Source organism: Acomys russatus, chromosome 6, assembly GCF_903995435.1.
Source record: "Acomys russatus chromosome 6, mAcoRus1.1, whole genome shotgun sequence".
Classification (NCBI taxonomy): Eukaryota; Metazoa; Chordata; class Mammalia; order Rodentia; family Muridae; genus Acomys; species Acomys russatus.
The window spans coordinates 70,603,183-70,624,678 of NC_067142.1; the positions used below are offsets into that span (position 1 = coordinate 70,603,183).

At 42.2% G+C, this 21,496-nt stretch overlaps 1 protein-coding gene across 1 annotated transcript in view; it reads left to right on the top strand.

Annotated features, from left to right (window-relative positions):
• Positions 1-19,017, top strand: part of Kmo (kynurenine 3-monooxygenase) — a 33,615-nt gene extending 14,598 nt beyond the window's left edge. The window contains exons 5-15 of the mRNA XM_051147943.1: positions 232-280; positions 4,196-4,283; positions 5,909-6,074; positions 8,350-8,421; positions 9,197-9,318; positions 11,749-11,896; positions 13,373-13,430; positions 14,832-14,914; positions 16,455-16,556; positions 16,646-16,705; positions 18,147-19,017. Of these exons, the coding sequence (XP_051003900.1) occupies positions 232-280; positions 4,196-4,283; positions 5,909-6,074; positions 8,350-8,421; positions 9,197-9,318; positions 11,749-11,896; positions 13,373-13,430; positions 14,832-14,914; positions 16,455-16,556; positions 16,646-16,705; positions 18,147-18,326 (1,128 nt within the window). The 3' untranslated portion in view covers positions 18,327-19,017. The remainder of the gene's footprint in view (positions 1-231; positions 281-4,195; positions 4,284-5,908; positions 6,075-8,349; positions 8,422-9,196; positions 9,319-11,748; positions 11,897-13,372; positions 13,431-14,831; positions 14,915-16,454; positions 16,557-16,645; positions 16,706-18,146) is intronic.
• Positions 19,018-21,496: the final 2,479 nt, after the last annotated feature.

Consider the following 21,496-nt stretch of genomic DNA (forward strand, 5'->3'; position numbering starts at 1 on the left):
TTATAGTATCAAATTTTGAGAACGCCTAAGCTAAAATTTGGATATTATATTTAAGCATATTTGATTAGAGTTGTTTATTATTATCATCATCATTATTATCACACAACTTAAGTGAATGGTTTTAAATCTAGTTTACAGCCTTCTGCTAACTAAATATTTATTTTTGTTGAATAAATTAGGGTTACATTTGCCCCCTGTCTGGAAACAATGTCTACTTTGTTTTTCTTACAGTATATCCTTTCAATAAGCAGAGAAACCTTAAACAAGGACCTACTGACTGGTAAGTCTAATGCTTTTGTTCACTGGATTGGGTAAAGCCCATGAGAATGCTCAGATTGTCACATGGTTTAGTAGGGTTTGGTTGCTGTTCCTTTTTATGGGTTATAAAGAGTCAGACTGTGTACATCACAGAGGCCTTGGAAAAAGAAATAGTAGTAAAATTGCCAGGTGTCTCTTCTCATCTCATCAATTACCTATGGGAGGCTCATTCATTCCTTAGACGCTTCAATTCTTCCACACAGTGTTCAGTCAAGGACTCACAGTCCAGGGGCTCAACAGACAGGAGCAGACACCTTGCCAGGGGCCCTATTAGACATGCATGTCAGGAAGAGAAGATGTGTAGCCTGAAAGGAGGTTACAACCCTGAGGCCATTGCCATAGTCCCTGAGGGCCAAACAAAGCCCCAGGCAAAGTTACATAGCAGTGTAGTTGGGGGGAGGGGAAGAGTGGGAGCTAGAGGAGGGCTAGTGGGGGCCAGATTCTTGTCTGTAGGAGACCAAAGAGGATGTGTGGAGGGGGCAGAGAAGGAAGAAGATATGAGAGCGCAAGATCTAGCACTCAAGTTTGTTCTCCGAGTAACTAGAGAGGACCACTCATAAATAGAGAGCTACCGGGCTGTCAACCAAATCTACAGTTTAGGGAACCAGTGCCCCCCCCCCTAGATTACTACCCATACTCCTGGGAACCAGTGCCCCGCCCCCTGATTACTACCCATACTCCTGGGAACCAGTGCCCCACCCCCTGATTACTACCCATAGTCCTGGGAACCAGTCTCCAGCCCCCCCCTGATTACTACTCATACTCCTGGTATCCTTTCTGTCCTTATTAGAACATTAGATGTTCCACAGAATTAATTTCATCTCTAGTTATATTTGGAACTGTCTTCTGCCTAGATGGTGAGTGGAATGGGAATGATTTACTGCACACACCCCTGTTGATCCTTAAGAAGAAAACAAGCAAGCTTTCAGGAATAGCAATGGAGACCTGTTCAACATACCCCGAGTTTACTAAGATGAAAACAGTAGCCAGCTGTGACTGATATGCCACGCACTATAACAAGTGGTTCACACGCCCGATTTCCACAACCCCCTGACAACTATGTGAGGTGGAAGTCAAGTTTATCCCAGCTTTACAAATGGCAAAACGGGAGCTTAGGGATCTTCAGAACCATTGTTACAAGTGGTAGAGTCTACAAGTGAACTTTAGTCTCTTAATTCCAAAGTCTTTACTTTTTAATGACTCAATTTCTGATTTTAGTATTATATACAAAACACCACCTAATACTAAAGAGCTGAAATATAAAAAAAAGTACAGTTTGGTGTACACAAAAGACATTTCCATAATGCTTTTCTCTAGGAATGCACCTCATCAAATTAATAAAGGGGTACATGTATGCCTCTCTCTCTCTCTCTCTCTGTCTCTCTCTGTCTCTCTCTCTGTCTCTCTCTCTGTCTCTCTCTCTCTCTCTCTCTCTCTCTCTCTCTCTCTCTCTCTCACACACACACACACACACACACACACACATACACACATACACACACACAGTTCAAGTCATGAACCATGTGATCCACCCATCCCACACATTTGATCAACTACTAAATACGCATTTTCCTCTAACTAAATCACCTTCCCTCTGAAAACATTGCAGTAAATCCATTCTCGGATGGACCCACTTTTCATATACAATTGTTTCATGGTTTGCTCAACTATTCAGTATCAATAATAAGGAAAACAAGATAGATATGGTTGGGACATTCAGTAATTCCTGAATCAAGACACTTGTAACAGTCTTTTTGTAAAAGTAATTCTCAGGGGGGTGGAGAGATGGCTCAGAGGTTAAGAGCACTGGCTACTCTTCCAGATGTCAGGAGTTCAATTCCCAGCTAGCACATGGTGGCTCGCAACCATCTATAATGAGATCTGGTGCCCTCTTCTGGTGTACAGGCACACACGCAGGCAGAATACTGACAATAAGTAAATCTTTGTTTTAAAAAAGTAATTCTCAAGATCCTTTATGTAAGGTTCTATAGATATCTGTTAGATCCATTTGACCCATGGCATTGATTAATGATGTTATTTCTCGGCTTAGTTTCTGTTTCAATGACTTATCCTTCAGTGAGAGTGGGGTGTTGAAGTCTCCCACTATTATTGTGTGGGGATCGATGTGTGATTTAAGCTTTTTTAGGAGATCTTTTACAAATGTGGGTGCCCTTGTATTGGGAGCATAGATGTTCAGAATTGTGATGTCATCTTGGTTGACTTTACCTTTGATGAGTATGAAGTGTCCTTCTCATCCCTTTTGATTAATTTTGGTTGAAAGTCTATATTGTTCGATACTAAAATGGCTACGCCTGCTTGCTTCTTGTGACCATTTGCTTGGAATATTTTTTTCCAACCTTTTACCCTGAGATAATGCCTTTCATTATGGGTGAGATGTGTTTCTTGGATGCAGAAGAATGTTGGATCTTGTTTATGTACCCATTCAGTTAGTCTGTGTCTTTTTATTGGAGAATTGAGGCCATTGATGTTGAGAGATATTAATGACCAGTGACTGTTAAGAGTCTTAATTTTGATGTTGTTTCCAGTCGAGCGTTTGTGTAGTTGTGTTTTTGCCATGAGATAGTTACACTCAAACTAAGGCACCAGCCAAAGACAATACAGGAGGTAAACTTTAAACCCCTTCCCAGATCTAGCCAATGGTCAGAATATTCTCCACAGTTGAGTGGAGACCTTGATATGACTTTCTCACGTACTATGGTGCCTCACATTTGACCATGTCCCCTGGAGGGGGAGACCTGGTGGCACTCAGAGGAAGGACAGCAGGTAGCCAAGAAGAGACTTGATACCCTATGAGAATATACAGGGGGAGGTAATCCCCCTCAGGAACAGCCATAGGGGAGGGGAATAATGGGAAAATGGGGGGGGGGGAGGGAGGAATGGGAGGATACAAGGGATGGGATAAACATTGAGATGTAACAAGAATAAATTAATAAAAAAAAAAAAAGAAAAGAAAAAAAAAAGATCCTTTATGTAATGTTCTTTTATGTGAATTTTCTAAGGTGGCATTGTCCAGTCTGGGACCACAAATGCCAGCCAGATGTGTAATATTCCAATTGTATGCGCATGGCTTTATGTAATCTGGCATACTAAAATTTAATTTTAAAAAGACAGCATAATTGTATCAGATAAGCTCTGATTTCTATAGCTATTTAATTCCTTTTGAGTTTGGAAACACTGTTATTATGTAGCTCCCGCTGTCCTTGAACTCACGACTCCCCCCGTTAGCCTCCTGAGTGACGTATCACAGGCAGGCACCACCACACCAAGGCCGGCTGATTCTGTAGTTTCTCAGTGTTCATATGTTGTACATGTAGTACCATGAATCAGAAGCCCAGAACAGAAAGAGACACGCCTGGATGGTGGAGTAGACATTTGTAATGGCCAAACATTCCCAGTTACAATCAGCCATAAAGGCAGCTTTAATAATAATATATGTGACAACTGTTTCTTTTCAAGGGCACAAACGATCACAGGGGTGCAGGAGTTTGTACAATACTATTAGTTGTTTTGTTTTAAGTGACAATGGCAGTTTTTTATTTGTCTATATTATTACAAATTATACTAGACTATCTACAAAACAGCTGTCAGATTACCATTTTGACAAATTCATGTCATATTAAGAAAAAGTATCTTCTCTGGTATGGTAGGTGCACACATGGAAGCCCAGCTTTCGGGTGGTAGAATCGGGGGGGGGGGCATTTTCAGCTCATGGCTAGCCTGGGATACAGTCACAAATAAACAGATCCGTCAATTAACTAAGCAGTGTCTCTATCACAGAACATGACCAGCATTTCAGTGTGATGAAGTGAAGTCACACTTGAAACTCAGCTCTGTTTACCTTCTGTTTCTCCCTCAGCTGTGGAGTCATACCCCAATGCGAAGGTGCACTTTGGCCACAAGCTGTCGACATGCAGTCCTGAAGAAGGGCTTGTCACCGTGATTGGGTAATTGCTGTTCAGGCTTTTGGCTTCAGAGGGCAAAGAGTGGAGAATTCCACCCGTAAACTTTGTTCTTTGCCTCTTTTGGAAGAGTTAGATGATTACTGAAGGGGAAATCCAAACAGCCTTCACAACTAAGGAGTTTTTGTTCGAGAATTATCCTCTGATGCTTTCTGGGTACCCAGAACTGGCAACTCCTGGTAATTTCCCTGCTCCAGTAATCACTCTCTGTTGAGACTTCATCCTCTTTGGAAATAAGTGGCCCTACCCTGCCTTGTGTCTCCCTTCCTGTGTCATGGTGTGATTTCTCTGCCTGACCTTGGCCAGTTCTATGTCCTCTAAAGTCCCACTCTCAGAAGGTCATAGATCCAGTCACGGGTTCACAGTCATTTGTAAATTCTCATCTCTAGCATTAGCATATGTGCTCAGGCTTTTTCTTCATTCTTGGTCTCAGTGAGGTCCTGATCAGTGATGTCCCAACCCTGCAACACTGGCATTAGCTCAGATTCCTGGAAGGCTTGCTCATCTCTATTGTCTTCCCTGGCACTGCTGCAGCCTGGTCACCATCCCTCATGGTGTGCTCGCCCCTGTGCGTTCTCACCAGCATGCCATTCTTCTCCTGGTTCTGTGGTATGATGGGGTCCAGGTCTCGCCTCTTGCGTGTCCCCTCTTTGACTTCAGTTTCCTGAAAGTGCCAGTCGTCCCTTCCAATGGAAGAAATAATGTCCTGCCTTTTGCCAGAACCAGAAAAGTAAACTTTTGTCTTTATATCCAAACAGGCTCCTTTTCTCCCTCTTCGCCCTCTATGCATCATCCAGTTAACCTCCCCTATATAAAGACTCTTTAACTACTGTTGTGACCAACCTCAGAATGAAAGGATCCAAAATAGAGATTTGCATCTCCAAGAAAACACAAAAATGAAAGCAGTTCTCCATGCTGGCCACACGCATACTTTGATTCTTGCCCTCGCTCCCTAAAGATACAGCCTCTCACAGAACATTTCTACAAGGAAGTTGAAGCATTTGGGAGGGTGTGCATAGGCCAGAGGCAGATACTGTGCTGTTTTGACATAAAGAATTGGAGCATCTGCAGATACAGATATTCTGGAACCAATCCCAGAGGTCAACAAAGGACATGAATGTTCTGTTCTTTATATTATTGTCTGGTGTCTTGTACTCCAGCCACGCCTCTTTCCTTGAGCAAGTCCTAGTCACATCCCTGCAGTGCTCAGGAGTTCACCCACACACTAGGGACTTAGAGGTTGTTTACCCCTCCATGTTGGAACTGTGCTCTCGTTTTCTCAAGATTTCCTTCCTTCAGCTCTCACACTTCAGGAGCATAGCGTGTCTGACTTTAGTACCAGGGTAGTTGAACATTATTCTCATTTTCAAAAGCAAAATCTATGACAAGCACTTTCATCTTCATTTTAAATCTGCAGATTCAAGTTAGGTAAAGTCAGGCTTTAGGTTGAATGTGTCAGAGCTTTTTAGTCACCTCTAGAGTTTGCTTTTTACACCCAAGTAGAAATATGCTACCGTTTTCACTAGTTTTTCGTTTGTTTTCTGTTTTGGTTTATGGGTGGTATGGTTCATTCTGTTTTTTTTTTTTTTTTTTTTTTTTTTTTTTTTCAGACCTGACAAAGTTCCCAGAGATGTCACCTATGACCTCATTGTCGGATGTGATGGAGCCTACTCAACCGTCAGGGCCCACCTCATGAAGAAGCCTCGCTTTAACTACAGTCAGCAATACATCCCTCACGGGTACATGGAGCTGACAATCCCACCTCAGAATGGAGAGGTAGGTCCTCTCCCTTGCCGGAACCCTTCCCTCACAGGGTCATCTGAGGAGAGCTAGTGAAGCAAATTAATACATTGTTGAAGAGAGATTTAAATTGTGGTTTTCTATCTGCATATTGTTCCATCGTTAAGCAATATGCTGCCCCAGAAGCAAATATGCACTATGGAAATTTTCACATGAAGTTATTTTAATATAAAATTTTATGTTTAAAAATAAAGTGAAGCTATTTTACTCTGTCATAATCAAACATGGAACCTTATTATGGAAAGAGAAATACTAATAGAGGCAATATAAGGATATTAACTTCCAAGAGCAAGCAGGTAACATCAAATGTTTATTTGCATCTCAACACCCTTTCTAGAGGTCTGATCTGACTTCATCTCTCCTAGATGAAGTACGGTCATCTTTAAAATAGCCGATTAATAGAGACAGGGAAGCTACATTCTTGCACATTGTGAAGGCCAAACAAACGGGTGTTTCTAACATCGCATTGTCTATCATGTCACTAATTATTCTGTGCCTGCTGTATGAGGGTCGTGACCTCACAGTTGGAGAGCTGATTCCAACTGATACCAGGGATCCAGCAGAATCCAGTCTGTGGCCAGGCCAGCCCTGACTGGCCCAGAAGTGTCCAGGGAGGTAACCTTGAGACGATCACTTGAGCTTCAGCCACATGTAATTAATAGTAATGACCAAGTCTTTTTTAAAAGGTCTCATTTTTCAAGCCAAGAGTCTTGAGACAAATGTGGTTCAAACACAGGGACATCTTAACAAGGCCCCCAAACAATCCGTAAACATGTTCTTCACTTCTCGCTTGTGAAAAGTATTTACTTACATATTTCAGTTTCTGTCCACAACTTCGGCCCTCAACATGTCCTTTCCCAGGCCTGCTGCCCTGATTTTCCTCTCCTTCTTTGCCCCCTACACAGTTTAACCTCAACTTCCATGCCACATATATGCACAAGTTTATATGTCTAAGTAAAACCTAGCAGCCCAAATCTGTGTAAGAACAGCTTAGGCCACGTCCTGGGATTTTCGGCATCTTTCCTTCCTCTCTTCTTATTCTCTCTTTCTTTTCTTTAACATGTAACTTGTAGAAAAATACAGAAGATGGCAGGAAGGACAAGCAGGCTACTGGCTTGACTCCCACCTGGGTGCTAGGTGCATCTCTGCCTCCCCCACCTTGCTCAGCTGACAAAGCTGTACCGAAGGCCTGTTCTTCCCTGCTCAGTTCCTCTGCACTCTGGCCTCCTATGTAAGACTCTGCCTGTCTCAGCTCCTTACATGCCAATCGGTTATGCCCTATACTTTTTTTTTTTTTTTTTAAGATTTATTTATTTATTAAGTATATAGTGTTTCGCCTGCATGTACACCAGCAGAGGGCACCAGATCTCATCATAAATGGTTGTGAGCCACCATGTGGTTGCTGGGAATTGAATTCAGGACCTGTGGAAGAGCAAGCAGTGCTCTTAACCTCTGAGCCATCTCTCCAGCCCCATGCCCTATACTTTCAGTCAGCATCAAACACCCACTGCCTTCCTACCTCTCACATTATTAAGGAGAAACAGCTTGGCTTTCCATAGTATCTGTACTTTCTTGTCCGTTCTATTCCCTGTATAATCTTTGAAAGCCGAGTGAGTCACTTTATTCATCTCAGTGTCTCTGTATTAAGCTTTCTTTAGGGTTCTGGGACAAAAGCAACAACAATAATTAAATAAAAATTAAACAAACCACAGAAGAGCAGCAAAGCCAGGTGCAAACAGAGCCTTCGAGGCAGAATGGCTTCGGTACTTCATGACAATCGCAGCTGGGAGACTGTTCCTTCAGTTTTGTTCTTACTACTTCAACTCAAGGCTTTTGTGGCTGGTGTATAAAAGTGCTAAGGGTAAAACAATTGCACACACTCCTACATGCACATATATCTAGCCACATGCATGTTTTCTATGTGTATATTTTTTGTGTGCATGCACATACATAGTACATTGGCATGCATACTTATGTTTACAGAAAGACAGGGTGAAAGAGAAAGGATATCTTACTGTGGCATGTTCTCAAATCTTGAAATAAACGTAAAAGGATGAACAGTAAGTGTTTCTTAAGACAGCATCTACTTCCTGTGGCACCACATGTGCAGTGTGCCGTTATCAACACACACACACACACACGTGCAATGAGCTGTATCTATGGAGACGATCTAGCTCGCTGCAGAGGCAGGTGTAAATCAGGGGTAGAAATGAGTTGCTTGTTAACTGAACCTGTGCTCTTTGCTCCACAGTATGCCATGGAACATAATTATCTTCACATTTGGCCTAGAAATGCCTTCATGATGATCGCCCTTCCGAACATGGTAATGCACAAATTCCTGTCATCTATCTATACATCGATGATTAATATTTGTATTACTTACTTTTGGCCATTTATGTAGTTAGTTGATCTCTCATCATTATCCAATCTATTTAATGATTCTGTCTTTGAAGCTTTGGGTTTCTGAGGAAAAAACCAGAAGAAAGCTCAATATTTACTTTGAAAAGGAGACTGCACTTACATGAATAATGACTAGCCCATACCTACGGTGCTGTTGTCTCCATTGGAAAGAGTCTAGGAGCAAGTGGCCCCAACAAAACCAGAGAGTTTTAGGTTATGTATTAGAAATCAACTCCAGTCTTTAAGGTCTATGAGAAGTGTGCGCATGAGCGCATGTGTATTCTTTCATTGGTCACCAGGATTCTTTCTTTATATACCAAGCTTGCTATGTGTTCTCTGGTGGTCTTTTTCTTTTTCTTCCTGGTGCTGTCTATCACAGAATTAATACTGGCATAAGAGGAAGAAAAAGAGGAGGGGAAAAAATCACATTGCCCATTCTATAAGCAACCTAAGGACTTCAGTATTTGCTTGGTGAACATGGAAGGTTTGCAGGCTAGCAATTCTCTAGTGACCTGGGAAACAAGGAGCACCTCTGAGATATGGCAGAGCTTTCCTCTAGGGAAGAGGGGACAAAGCTAACTTCAACATTCTCCTCCAGGAGAACCCTAGTCCCAGTGAGGACCCTCCGGTTTACTGCTCCACACTTAGTGCCACCATGACAGGTCTGTTCTCTCTCACCCCGCTCCCCTCCCTCTCAGGACAAGTCTTTCACATGCACCTTGTTCATGTCCTTCGAAGAGTTTGAGAAACTTGCCTCGAGTCACGATGTGCTGGACTTCTTCCGGAAGAACTTTCCAGATGCCATCCCTCTGATGGGAGAGTAAGTCTCAATGTAAAAATGTGCCTTTTAAATTTTTGGTTTACGTTATTCCAATTTAAAAAAAAAACTGTTTCCCCCTGGATGAAAAGGCCTGGCGGCACTCAGAGGAAGGATAGCAGGTTACCAAGAAGAGACTCGATACCCTAAGAGCTTATATAGGGGGAGGAGGTCTCCCTCAGTCACAGACACAGGGAGGGGAGCAGGGAGGAAGCAGGAGGGAAGGAGGAATGGGAGGATACAAGGGTTGAGCTAACAATTTAGATGTAATATGAATAAATTAATAATAACAATATAAAAAGTGACATGGAAAAAAATAAATGCTATGTCTTGAAAAAAACTGTTTCAATTTTTTTCTTAAAAATTATTTTAAAAATGCACTGGCTTGAAGCCAACAAAAGTCTAAGTGGGCTTTTTATTGTGAGTGGAGATGTGCTGAAAATTGTGCCCAGTTTGTTCTGAAAACACAAGCATCCCCAGGCTTTCCTGGACTCCCCGGACTTGGTGTGCTTGTGACATTTACTTTTTTGAGAGACACAGATATGTGTGTGATATGGCAGATGCAGATCTCAGGCCTGACCCCTTCCTAGCTGTGGGTTTTCCTATGTCCAGGGCTTTTCATGGGGGAAATGCTGCTAGAAGGATCCTACCTGCTTGGGCAGGGTGTTGTAGGACTAAGTGAGGCCATCCTGTACATATATGAGACTGTCACCACTGTTCAGCACAGTCACACAAGTTCTGTAGCGAGTTAGCTGGCTAAGCTGCCTTATGATCTGCTACTCAACTGGCCCGTGACGTCAGTGTCACCCTCCACATGTACTTTGCCATACATTCTCATTTAAGGACGTTGCTTCTTACTGCTACTATTACTACTACTGCTGCTATGACAACGGCGACGATGACAACACACACTCCAAACAGAAAGAACACATAACTCAGTTTTTTCTCCAGTGTTCTCTCCAGGGGACACAACAATGCTGCAGAAAGAACGTTATCTATCTAGGCTACCACACACTGGGTGACTTAGAAGTGACAGAAACCATTTCTCTCAGTCCTGGAAGCTGAGACGTTCAAGATCAAAGCACCAGCAGCTTGGTGTCCGGTGAGCCCTGCTTCCTGCTGCACAGGAGGTGCCTTCTGCTTGTGAGGATTCCCATGACTAAAAGGACATGGCTCTTCTTATGGTCTATTTCATAAGGACACACACACACACACACATACACACACACATCCCTTTTTTATTTCAGCTCCAGGCTCAAGTTCCTGGCTGCAACTACAGTACAGTTGAAATCTTGTGTCCATTGGCCAACTGATTCCCACCTCCTCAGACGGGATTTTTGATTATTGTTATTTATTTCCTAATACATAAGGATTCACATTAATAATACATTTGTAAACACTATGGCCCATGTACATAACATTGTTTTTATGACATGTTTCAAATTATTCAAATGTTGCAGGACTTATCCATTTGTGTGCGATTAGCGTCACCACAACCAATGTTAACTAGAATGGTTGGATTGTGTGTGTGTGTATACATGTTTGTACTGTATGTGTACATGTTTGTATTAATGTATACGTGGGGGTGGTCCAAATGTACCTGTGCACACACATACATGCTTGTTTCTGGAGGTCAGAGGGCAATGTTGGGTGTCTTTCTCAATTGCTCTCCACCATATTTTTAGAGACAGGGTCTCTCTTAACCTGATGCTCATCTATTGGCTAGAATGCCTTGCCAACAAGGTGAACACCTGAGGCATGACACATAGGCAGTCTAGCCAATGACTAGTCACACATGGTTTTGGTGATAGAAATATGTCAAGTAAAAGCAGCTTGTAAATGTTTTCTATAGAGCATTGACAGGCATTCTGGTTCTTGAGAATATAAGGAAACATTAATTGTAACACAGTGAATATGTGCTCAAATTCTGACAGTAGAATGCTGGTCAGTCAGCCCCAGGGATCCTGCTATCTCTATTCATACCCAGCGCTGGGATGGCAGACACATTACTACAGCCACATCCTGTGTTGACACGGATGTCACCACACTTGGCTTTTGCCTGGGAATCAGGGCTCTGAACTCAGGTCCTCGTGCTTGCATGGCCAACCTTTTATGAAATGAGCCATCTATTTAGCTCCAGGATAGTGGAATTTAGGCCTAAAAGAAACTTCAATTTCTCTTTACTTTGTTTTCCCTGGTTCTGGGAATTGAACCAAGACTGTGCATATATTAGGCCAGTACACTTCCACTGGCCTACATCTCTTTCCTTCATTTTTTTTCTGTATTGATGGCGTTCTTATATGGTTTTTTTTTGTTTGTTTTTTGTTTTTTTTTTAGAAAAAAGTCATAGTAATTAAGCCAATAAATCTGGAAGAATGCAGTAGGGCTTGGCCCCCAAGTAACCTCTTCATATTCTGCTTGCTTTCTTCCAAGGCAAGCCCTCATGACAGACTTCTTCCTGTTGCCCGCCCAGCCCATGATATCGGTGAAGTGCTCTCCCTTCCACTTGAAGTCACACTGTGTGCTGATGGGAGATGCGGCCCACGCCATTGTTCCATTTTTTGGCCAAGGAATGAATGCGGTGAGTTCTTTTTCTCTAGGGAGGCTCCGTGAGCATTCCAAGGCCTGCCTCATAGCAACTCCTAAATAGAAGCTCCTCTAAGCCATCCTCATGTGGTTCCAAGAACACAGGCATTCCTCTTGTCACTCCAGTTGCTCACTGAATTTCAACTCCAATGAAAATTATTTGACACAATAACTCAGTACCAAGAAAAGCACAGCATACAATGTAGCATCCTGTTTTCTTGGGTACTATGTCTACAACCTGAATGCCAAAATTCAGCTAATATGATTAGCAGGTCTTAATAAAACTACAAAGCCATGTTCATGGAAATTGCTATTCTTGTTTAGAAAGAATAATTTAAAAAATAGTGCTCCTATATTACATATTAATATCAGGGATTCTCATTAACTTCTTTCATGTGTACACATGTACAAATGATAATAGTTTAGCAATCACTAGTCATATCTTGATATGACAAGAGAACAATATTCCAAGGAAAAGTAGCTTGTGACTTTCCCACAAACAGCTGCAAGCCCTTTGGTTCATAAGAATGTAATACAACCATCAGTTGTAGCATTGAAGATAAAGGCCCAGGTTCTGGCTGGAGTTCAAATCTTGCCTCCAGGATTCACTACACAATGTGTTTTGTATAACGTGCCTACTCCCCACCTTCTCGCCAGTAATATTACACTTTTATTAGTGTCTACTCCTATATTGGCAGAAGGAAAGCAAATTATTTTTAAGTAAGATTTTATAACTGTTGTCTTGGCCTTATATGCGATCACTTATGTCAAAGTTCCTGTACAATAAAGAATCTGCAAACATGAATTGAAACTACATTTACTTTCTTTGAATGCAATCAATATATTTGATATGAAATGTGTATTTTATGTATTTTTATGGTGTCTCTAAAGCTATAGTTTGAATGTGTAGGTAATGGAAATACAGTACTCAGGGTTCTTATTCTTTGTTGCATTTTGTATCATCTTACTAATTTTTAAGTTCTTCATGTTTTAAATTTGAAACTTAGGAACAAACTTACTTTGGTTCTATCAAAATTTTTGGCAGTAATGGGGATTGAACCTAAGGCCTCATGCTTGGCAGGCACGGTCTTCTACCACTGAGCTATATGCTCAGTTCATTAAATCATTCTGGTCAGTATTATTAAAGACCTGAGCAGTTTACAACTAACTCATGTTAGAGACATGTACTCGTTAGTCTTCAAAAAGCATTGGGATCCACCAAAGTCATAGATATATTCAACTCTTTGGTTAATTTCCAAATTGTTATAGTCATTACAGGGGTCAATGGGACAAAGGTGGCACCAGGCTCCAGCTGCTGGTCTTTGTATGTGATTAGTCATCAGATGAGAACATGTTACGAACTGAGGATCAGCAGCCTGTGCATTCGACCTGTATTACTAGTCCTGTTCATAACTGCTATCAAGTGTTTCATTATTGTCTGCCTTAGTTTGACTCATGTTTCTTGTTTCAGGGCTTTGAAGACTGCTTAGTATTTGATGAGTTAATGGACAAATTCAATAGTGATCTTGGTACGTATACTTTTTTAGTGGGACATGGACTAGTCCAGGTGACTAATCGTGGGCCTAGTTACAATCCTGACACTCTAATAGCATCTCTGTGACAGACATTGGCCATCCCAAACAGGGGTCCATGGAGGTCAGTGTTAGTCACCTTTCCATAACTATAGTAATACCTGGGATCATCATCTTAGAAAAAGTTTACTGTGGCTCTCAGTTTAAAGAGTTCTAGTTGTGATCAGTTGGCCTCCCCAGTGTAGGAAGGAGGCAGCATCATGGTAGGAGCCATCAGCAGAGAAAAAGCCCTCCTGGCCTGTACATGAAAAAGAGAGACAGGGGAGACCTGGCATCCACAGTCCCCTCTGAGAGCATGCCAAGAGCAGTGACCCAAGGATCTCTTGGTACGCCTCACTCCTGCAAGGTAGCCCTTACCTGGAGAGCAAATGTGCCACATCTGGGCCATCAAGGGACACTAGACCCCAGCCTAAGACAAGTGCAATGACTCACTCACAGATAAAAGTTCAGAGGATCAAATCATGGTAGATCTGTGCCCCTTTCCCTCCCTTCCAGCCTCAGTGGTTCACTTTGCCTGCAGTCTTCACAGCACACCCTCAGAAACACTTACGTCCCCAAAGAAGCATGAACGACAGTAATAAAGGTCAGGGGTCACTTAAAGCAGCTATATGAACTCGTTGCTGTAACTATAGAAGCAACTTGAGAAGGAAAAGGTTTGGTTGCATTTACAATTCAAAGGGTCATAGTTCATGGGACGGGGGTGGCATGGCGGCAGAAGCGTGAGTCACATTGCATCCACGGTCAGGAAGCAGAGATAATTGCTGGTGCTTGGTCCACTTTCTCCTTTTCACTCATTTTGTTTCTCCAGTCCATTGGGTAGTGCTGCTCGCATTCAGGGTGGGTCTGCCTTCTTCAGTTCTGCCTCTCTGGAATCATCCCTATAGACACGTACCCAGAGGTGTGTGTTTCCATGGTGATTCTAAGTCCAATCAAGTTCTCAATATAGATTAACTGTCACGGAGTTATGCTCCATTTGTGGAACAAGGGAGATGTCTATTTTAACAGCCAATAGTCTAATATTAGTTTCATTGTAAGACAGGAAATACTCTATGGATATTGACAAGAAGCTTTTTAAAAAGATTTATTTATGTGCACGTGTGTGTGTATACCACATGCATATGGATGCCCTTGGAGGCCAGAAGATGGTGTTAGACCATCTGAGCTGGAGTGACAGGTGGTGGTGAGCCGAGCATGGTGGGTGCTAGCAACCGAGCTAAGGTCCTCTGAACAAGCAGCCAGTGCTTTTAACCACTGTGTCATCTCCCCAGCATTTCTTTCTTTCTTTCTTTTTTAGATTGTTTTAAACACATGTATATTTTATTTAATTTTGGTTTCTAGGTATTTGCCTTCCTGAATTCTCAAGATTTAGGATTCCAGATGACCATGCAATTTCAGACCTATCGATGTACAATTACGTGGAGGTGACTAAAATTTGGCTTCTCTCCATGAGATGATTTGCCAGTACACTATAAGTCTTTTTATTTGCCTTTGCTTCAGCCCCATCTTCTATATGCTGCATAAGAATATGTGTGTACAAGAGCACATATGTACACAAACAGTAGACTCATGTGAGTGTGCATGCACACGTGTGTGAGCACGTGCATACACACACCCAAAACATTCCTTAAACATAGGTAGCTAATGGAAAAGACACACATTTCTCCCTGCATTTCAGAAATACTTAGAGGATAGAAGAAGTGACAAAATATCTAAAATTTCACAAGTCCAAATTTCAAACATTTAGGAGTTAGGCTTACTCTGCTTTCATGAAATAGGAATTTGAGATACATTAAAATAATTGTGAAATCTTAAAATTTTTGAATGACTTTTTCTTAACAGAATATCCTGAGTCTTTAGAATGCCACATAATAAAAACAATGTATAATACCAAAGACCTTTTTGATCAGAAATCTGAGTACTTTTAAGACTTACACATTCATTCTATTTTAAGCCAACCATCTGAAAGTCTCATGACAATTATTATTATTATGAAATTTACATACTAAGAAAGAAAAATAGTGACCATTTCTACTTCTCTTGAAGACAGAAAGAAATAATTGATCTTCATCATGTGCATCATTGTATCGTAATATGATGGAATTCTAGAAGTCATTGGGAAAGTTGATATACATTGCCTGACTTCAAGAATAGGTCACAGACCAGGAGATGACCCAGGTGAAGTCACTTGCTACCTGAGCATGAAGACCTGAATCCAATCTCCAGGGCATATGTGAAAATCTGGGTGTGGCCATGTACTTGTAGTCCCAGAGCGGCGAGGGCCTTGCTTGCTGTCAGCATAGCTCCAAGTTCAACAAGAGACTCTGCCTCACTGGAACAAGAACAGTAACAGAGAAAAACACCCGTGTAATCTCTACATACATGTGCATCTAGAAGTGTGCATACCTATGCACATAAACCACACACTCAACATGTGCATATGGATGTGCATGCACACACACACACACACAAACACACACACACACACACAGAGAGAGAGAGAGAGAGAGAGAGAGAGAGAGAGAGAGAGAGAAATCCAATTGGCTATAATATAACATTTTTTTCTAAGAAGTGATATAAACCAGGACAGAGGAGGCTCTAAGTAATCCGTGTTGCCATAAACAATGTTATCCGCTAAGAAGCAGGCAACAGAAATTGATCAAATCTTTGAGCTCACAGGTTACTTGAAATTCTGGTTCCATAAATGTCTTGCTGAAATAGTGTTTTTATATTAAAATTGTCTTCTGAGAAAAACCAGATTTTGCATGTTTTCAAGGCAATGTCTTGTCCTACTGAGATTTCTTAAGAGAGCTTGTAAATAACTATTATGGAAGTGGAGTTTTATCTGACCCTTCTGTCAGCATCCATTATTGTGACAACTATGAGTAAAGGATAGTAGTAAGATGCTGTGAGGAAACAGGTGCTTCATTCCAGGTGTTCTTTTTAAGACTCTTGTCATTGCAGATGCGAGCGCACGTCAACTCGAGGTGGTTCCTGTTTCAAAGGCTCCTAGATAAATGCCTTCATGCTGTTATGCCATCTACCTTTATCCCTCTCTATACCATGGTAAGGACTGTATTGAAGACTTGCCCTCATCTGAGACCTCTGTTTAGCTATCAAAGAACACACTGGATGCTTTTTAAATCTCCCTGCAGGTCGCCTTCACCAGAATAAGATATCATGAGGCAGTGCTGCGCTGGCATTGGCAAAAAAAGGTCAGAAGAGATTACACTATTGAAAAACATGATGTATTGAAGTGTCATATAGTTTTGTGGTCATATTTACTTCAGGGAAAATACAGACATGAAAAGACAGAAGCATGATGTGTGTCTTCCAAATAAAATCTGTCCCAACCCTAAGAGTACAGAGCACAAAAAAAAAAAAAAAAAAAAAAAAAAAAAAAAAAAAGCACCCAAAGCAAGCGAGCAACCAAACAAACAAACAAAAGAAACAGAAATTAAAGAGGAAACCGAGCTGATATTTCTCAGCTTTTTACTTTATGTTAGCAATGTGATTCATTCCTGACTTTTGCATTATATGGTATCTTTGTGGGCCTAATTTGTAAGAGTAGGCAGGACTGTGTCACTTATAAAACACGACCTAGTGAAATGCCATGATGCGGTTGACCCAGAGGTGCCATTAGATGCACTTCAGATTCCTGACTGCTTTGGGGGAATTTTATAGCTTCGTTTGTTGGTAGTTTTATTCAATGCATATACACTATGCTAGATACTTTGCTGTTGGATGCAGCCTCTACCCTGCATGGGCCTCAGGGGCTAATAGGAAAGGAGGACAAATACGGTGGAAAACTTCATTGGCTACTGCAAGGAGAATATGGGAGTAGGCCAGACAGTGAAGACTAAAGAAACACGAGCCGGGAGGCCCAGGGTGTAAGGACGGCCAGCTGGAAGCTGGAGAGGCAAGTGGGATCTTCAGCATCCTTCTGAAACAGAAAGATTAGCTTAGGGAGATGTGAGATGTCAGAAGGTTTAAACACCCAGGCTAGGATGTTAGATCCATCACTTCACTGTGTGGACAACAGCTTGGAAAGAATCGGTATCCACCTGTAAGCTCGACCTCTGTAAAGATGGATAAAATGGGGGCGTGGAAGATTGCTCAATGGGTAAAGGATTTCCTGCACAAGCATTAAAGCCTGTGATGAGGCCCCCAGCCCCCACACAAAAGCAGCACACATCTGTAACCCTGGTCTAGGGGTGGGCTGGGGGCACAGATTGCAAGGGCTTGCTAGCCAAAACAGTGAGTTTCAAGTTCCGTGAGAGACTGTCTCGACACAATAGACTGGAAAGAGAAGTGGAAGCGACCTGAGAGTGACCTGTGCCCTCTGCATGTGTACACACTGGCAAGTGTATCCCCCATGTGTGCGTGGACACACACACACACACACACACACACACACACACACACACACACCAAATAAAATAGGGCTCCTGCCCTCATAATATAAACATGCAAGAGAGAAGAGCCAGCAGCAGGCGCTGAAATAGGGGCAGGGACAGAACAGAAGCCAGGCTAATCAAGTTGCTGCTTGAAGTTAAAGCAACAGAGGATTACACGCTTGTCTGTGATGTAGGAATAAAGTTTATTTCAAGATTCAAGCTCTTGATGCATGGTTTTGGACCTTTGCTGTCCTTGCAGGTGATAAACAAAGGACTCTTTGTCCTTGGATCCCTGACAGCCATTGGAAGTGCCTACCTGCTTGCGTACTACCTGTCCCCAAGACGTGTGAAATTTTTGAGAAGACTAGCCTGGCCCGGAACCACTGGCTACTGGAACAGGAGCACAGACATTTCCCTACAAGTTCCATGGAGTCATTAGGACAAATTCCCTGTTTCACTAACCAGGGCAACAAGATTCTGGCTAGGAAATGTTTGGTGTCTCTTCAAAATCAAGGACGAAAAGCATGTTTCCACTGCAATATTTAATTCACTACTGAAAAATAATAGTCAGCAGATAATTAAGCTCAGTGCAGAGTTTCTGTGTATTTGTCAGATGAGGGAGGGGAGAATGCTGTTTTCGAAGTGTTTCCAATCACTTTGCATACTTGGGCGGGGCCATTTTAAATTTAAAATGCAACAACCAAGGTCTCTTTCACTTCTCAAAAACATTTTTTTTTCCTATAAAGGACATTATAGGATCAACACCACTCAAGGCTGGAAACCGCGGCTTGCCCAGTGCTGCTTCCTCTTTGTAGCAGCAGATGCAGCTTGCCTAAGCACAGGTTCATAGCCACTTGCTAAACACAGAGGCTGAATGAGAGTCAGGGTGTTCCGAGGAGTTCTAGGATAAATCTGTTTTATTTCCCCATTCCCAGACACCAGAACTACTGCCTCTGGAAGATAAGAGAAGGGCTATTAATGGCATCCTTAAGTGAAGGACAAGAAAGTGTTCCTGTTAGTAATAAATATATACAAGGGTGGAGAGGAGGTGGGAAGGTGTTTTCCAGAAGCATGGCGACACATGTGCTTCCATTTTGGACACACAGAAGTGATTCCTTGACCATCACACTGACAGAAGCAGTGGCAGTAAACTTCATCACAGCACAGAGACACTCTCTGCTTCTTTTCTAAGATGACTGGCTGGTTGGGACACTTAGAAATTCTTTTCATTGTTAGTTTTGAAAGCTACGATACTAGTTATCTAGAAAAAATAAAAACTGAGGTAATGAAGATAAAACAACTTGGCTTTTACCACATTATCAAAGACATCCTTGAGCTCTAACAATCTCTGGTGTGTCGGGAAAGGAAGCAATGTTTCCCTGGTAAAGGGATGTGGTAGAGCACTTATGTACCATGCACAGAGCCCTGGGCTAGATTCTCTAGCCCTGAAACACTAAAGTGTCGCTGCTACTTTAACGGTATGGCCTAAATGAGTGTTTATTATTTGGCTTATAATTATCAGGGTGGTATTATTTACCCACTTTCACAATCAAAAAAGACACAAACACCTAATCTATTTTAGAATAGCCTTAATTGACCTGGGGCATGCCAGATAGTGCCTCCTAAGCTCCCTTCCATTATCTCCCAGCCTCCATCCCATGCCATATGCATCTAATAATTTCTATTTGGACTACCTCACATATATACTCCCAAAGTACTTTCTAAGGTTGTTGTTCATGTGGGCCATTTCTTTTCATGTGGAACTTCAGAGTTCCTCCTCTGGGCCCACGTGATTCTCTCCTATCCCGTGGCGATCCTTCTCTCTCCAAGCTTCAGAACCTTCCTTTGCCACGCCTACCTTCCTCCGGCCCTGCTCTGGTACCAGATTTACTAGTCAAGCAGGGAGATAAGGTTATATAGCAATACTTGGGACATACGACAGTCTGCACTGAGAATCTGGGGCCAGTGGGGGGCAGGGGAGGCGGGTGGCAATTAACAAGTACACAACACCAGACAAAAGTATAATTGTTTGTTTGTTTGTTTGTTTTATTTATCTTAGGTGCATTGCCTGTGGCTAATATAACAGGCAGATTCACTAAGGGAAACCAACATTTAGGAGCATGTATATTTCATACGCACATGGGAGACACTCAGAAAATGAGCTGGCTTAAGGTCTGGAGAGATGGCTCAGCTAGTGTGTGTGTGTGTGTGTGTGTGTGTGCGCGCGCGCCCTGCTCTTGCACAAGCTCCTAGTTCAGTTCCCAGCACCCATGTAAGGCAGCTCATGACTGCCCATAACTCAGCTTCCAGGAGATCCAATTCCTCTGGCTTCCTTGAGCTCCTGTACCCATGTGCGCATAACTATCCATAGACAACCCATCCCGGCATACTTAAAAACATTTAGGGGCCATAATTTCTAGAAGAAGCAAGGAAGTACATGGAAGGGGCTGAAAGGGAGACCAGAAGAGGGAATAATGTAATTTTATCTTAAGTCAAAAAACAAAAGAATGTTTAAAAGGGGATCCATGGGATACACAAAGCTGTAAAGAAATCACTTTAATAAAAATCTAGCACATTTAAAAGACTCTCTGAAAAGACAGTGAGCTGGGTTAGAAAGCCCCAATTTATATACATCATCTTCACCATGAAATGACGCTTTACAGAACACCGAGACAAAGGGAAAGGACTGGAGTCCCCGGGGTAGCAACCATTAGGAGGTCATCTTGGCAAGCAGGGGGAGGCCTTTCTTCTCAGTGACGTCGCATTCAAGGTAGCCCTGTAAAGCGGAGCGCATCATGTGTGGCCAGTGCATTCTGCTCTCCCCCAGGTATGAACAATGGCACATGGGAAGAAGTCTTCTTTACTAACCCAGGGAACATACTGAGGAGTCATGAAAATTAAATACTACCATGTATGGAGCTGGCAAGCTGGCTCAGTGAGAAAGGGAGCTTTCTGCCAAGCCTGGTGGCTTGCTTTTGTCCCTGGGACCCACATGGTGGAAGGAGAAAACTGATACCCACAAGATGTCCTCTGGTTTCCACGTGCACAATATGGCATGAATGTGCACGCGTGCGCGCACACACACACACACACACACACCATAATAAATTTAATAAAATGTAAGTGATAAAACATGGTATTAACACACAAAAACATTCATTTTCATCTCTCTCTGAATGTAACTGTTTACTGGGACCTCCTGGTTCATAACTCCTGACAAAAACAATGTGACGTTATTAAAAGGAAAGGAAAATTTGTCAAACTGACTTCTGAAATGAATAGACGGAGGTATCAATCTGTCTTCAACATCCTATGTCCCATGGACGTCCTCCGCTGTGGTATCACCAACCATCCACATGACCAGCATGAAGTCCCATCGTTTCCCATAGTATCTTCTGGAGCCCTGGCAGTTACACTACACACATGACAACAACCTTTGGTTTACAGAGAAAAATAGGGATTGGTTTATTACCTCCTTAATAAATAATTGGTCAAATACACAAAATGACAAAGAATAGGACCCAACACTTGAATATACTCCAGACGTCCTAGCCAGCGCACACATGTGCACAAAACAGTTATTTTTACAGTGAAATATATCTGAAATGT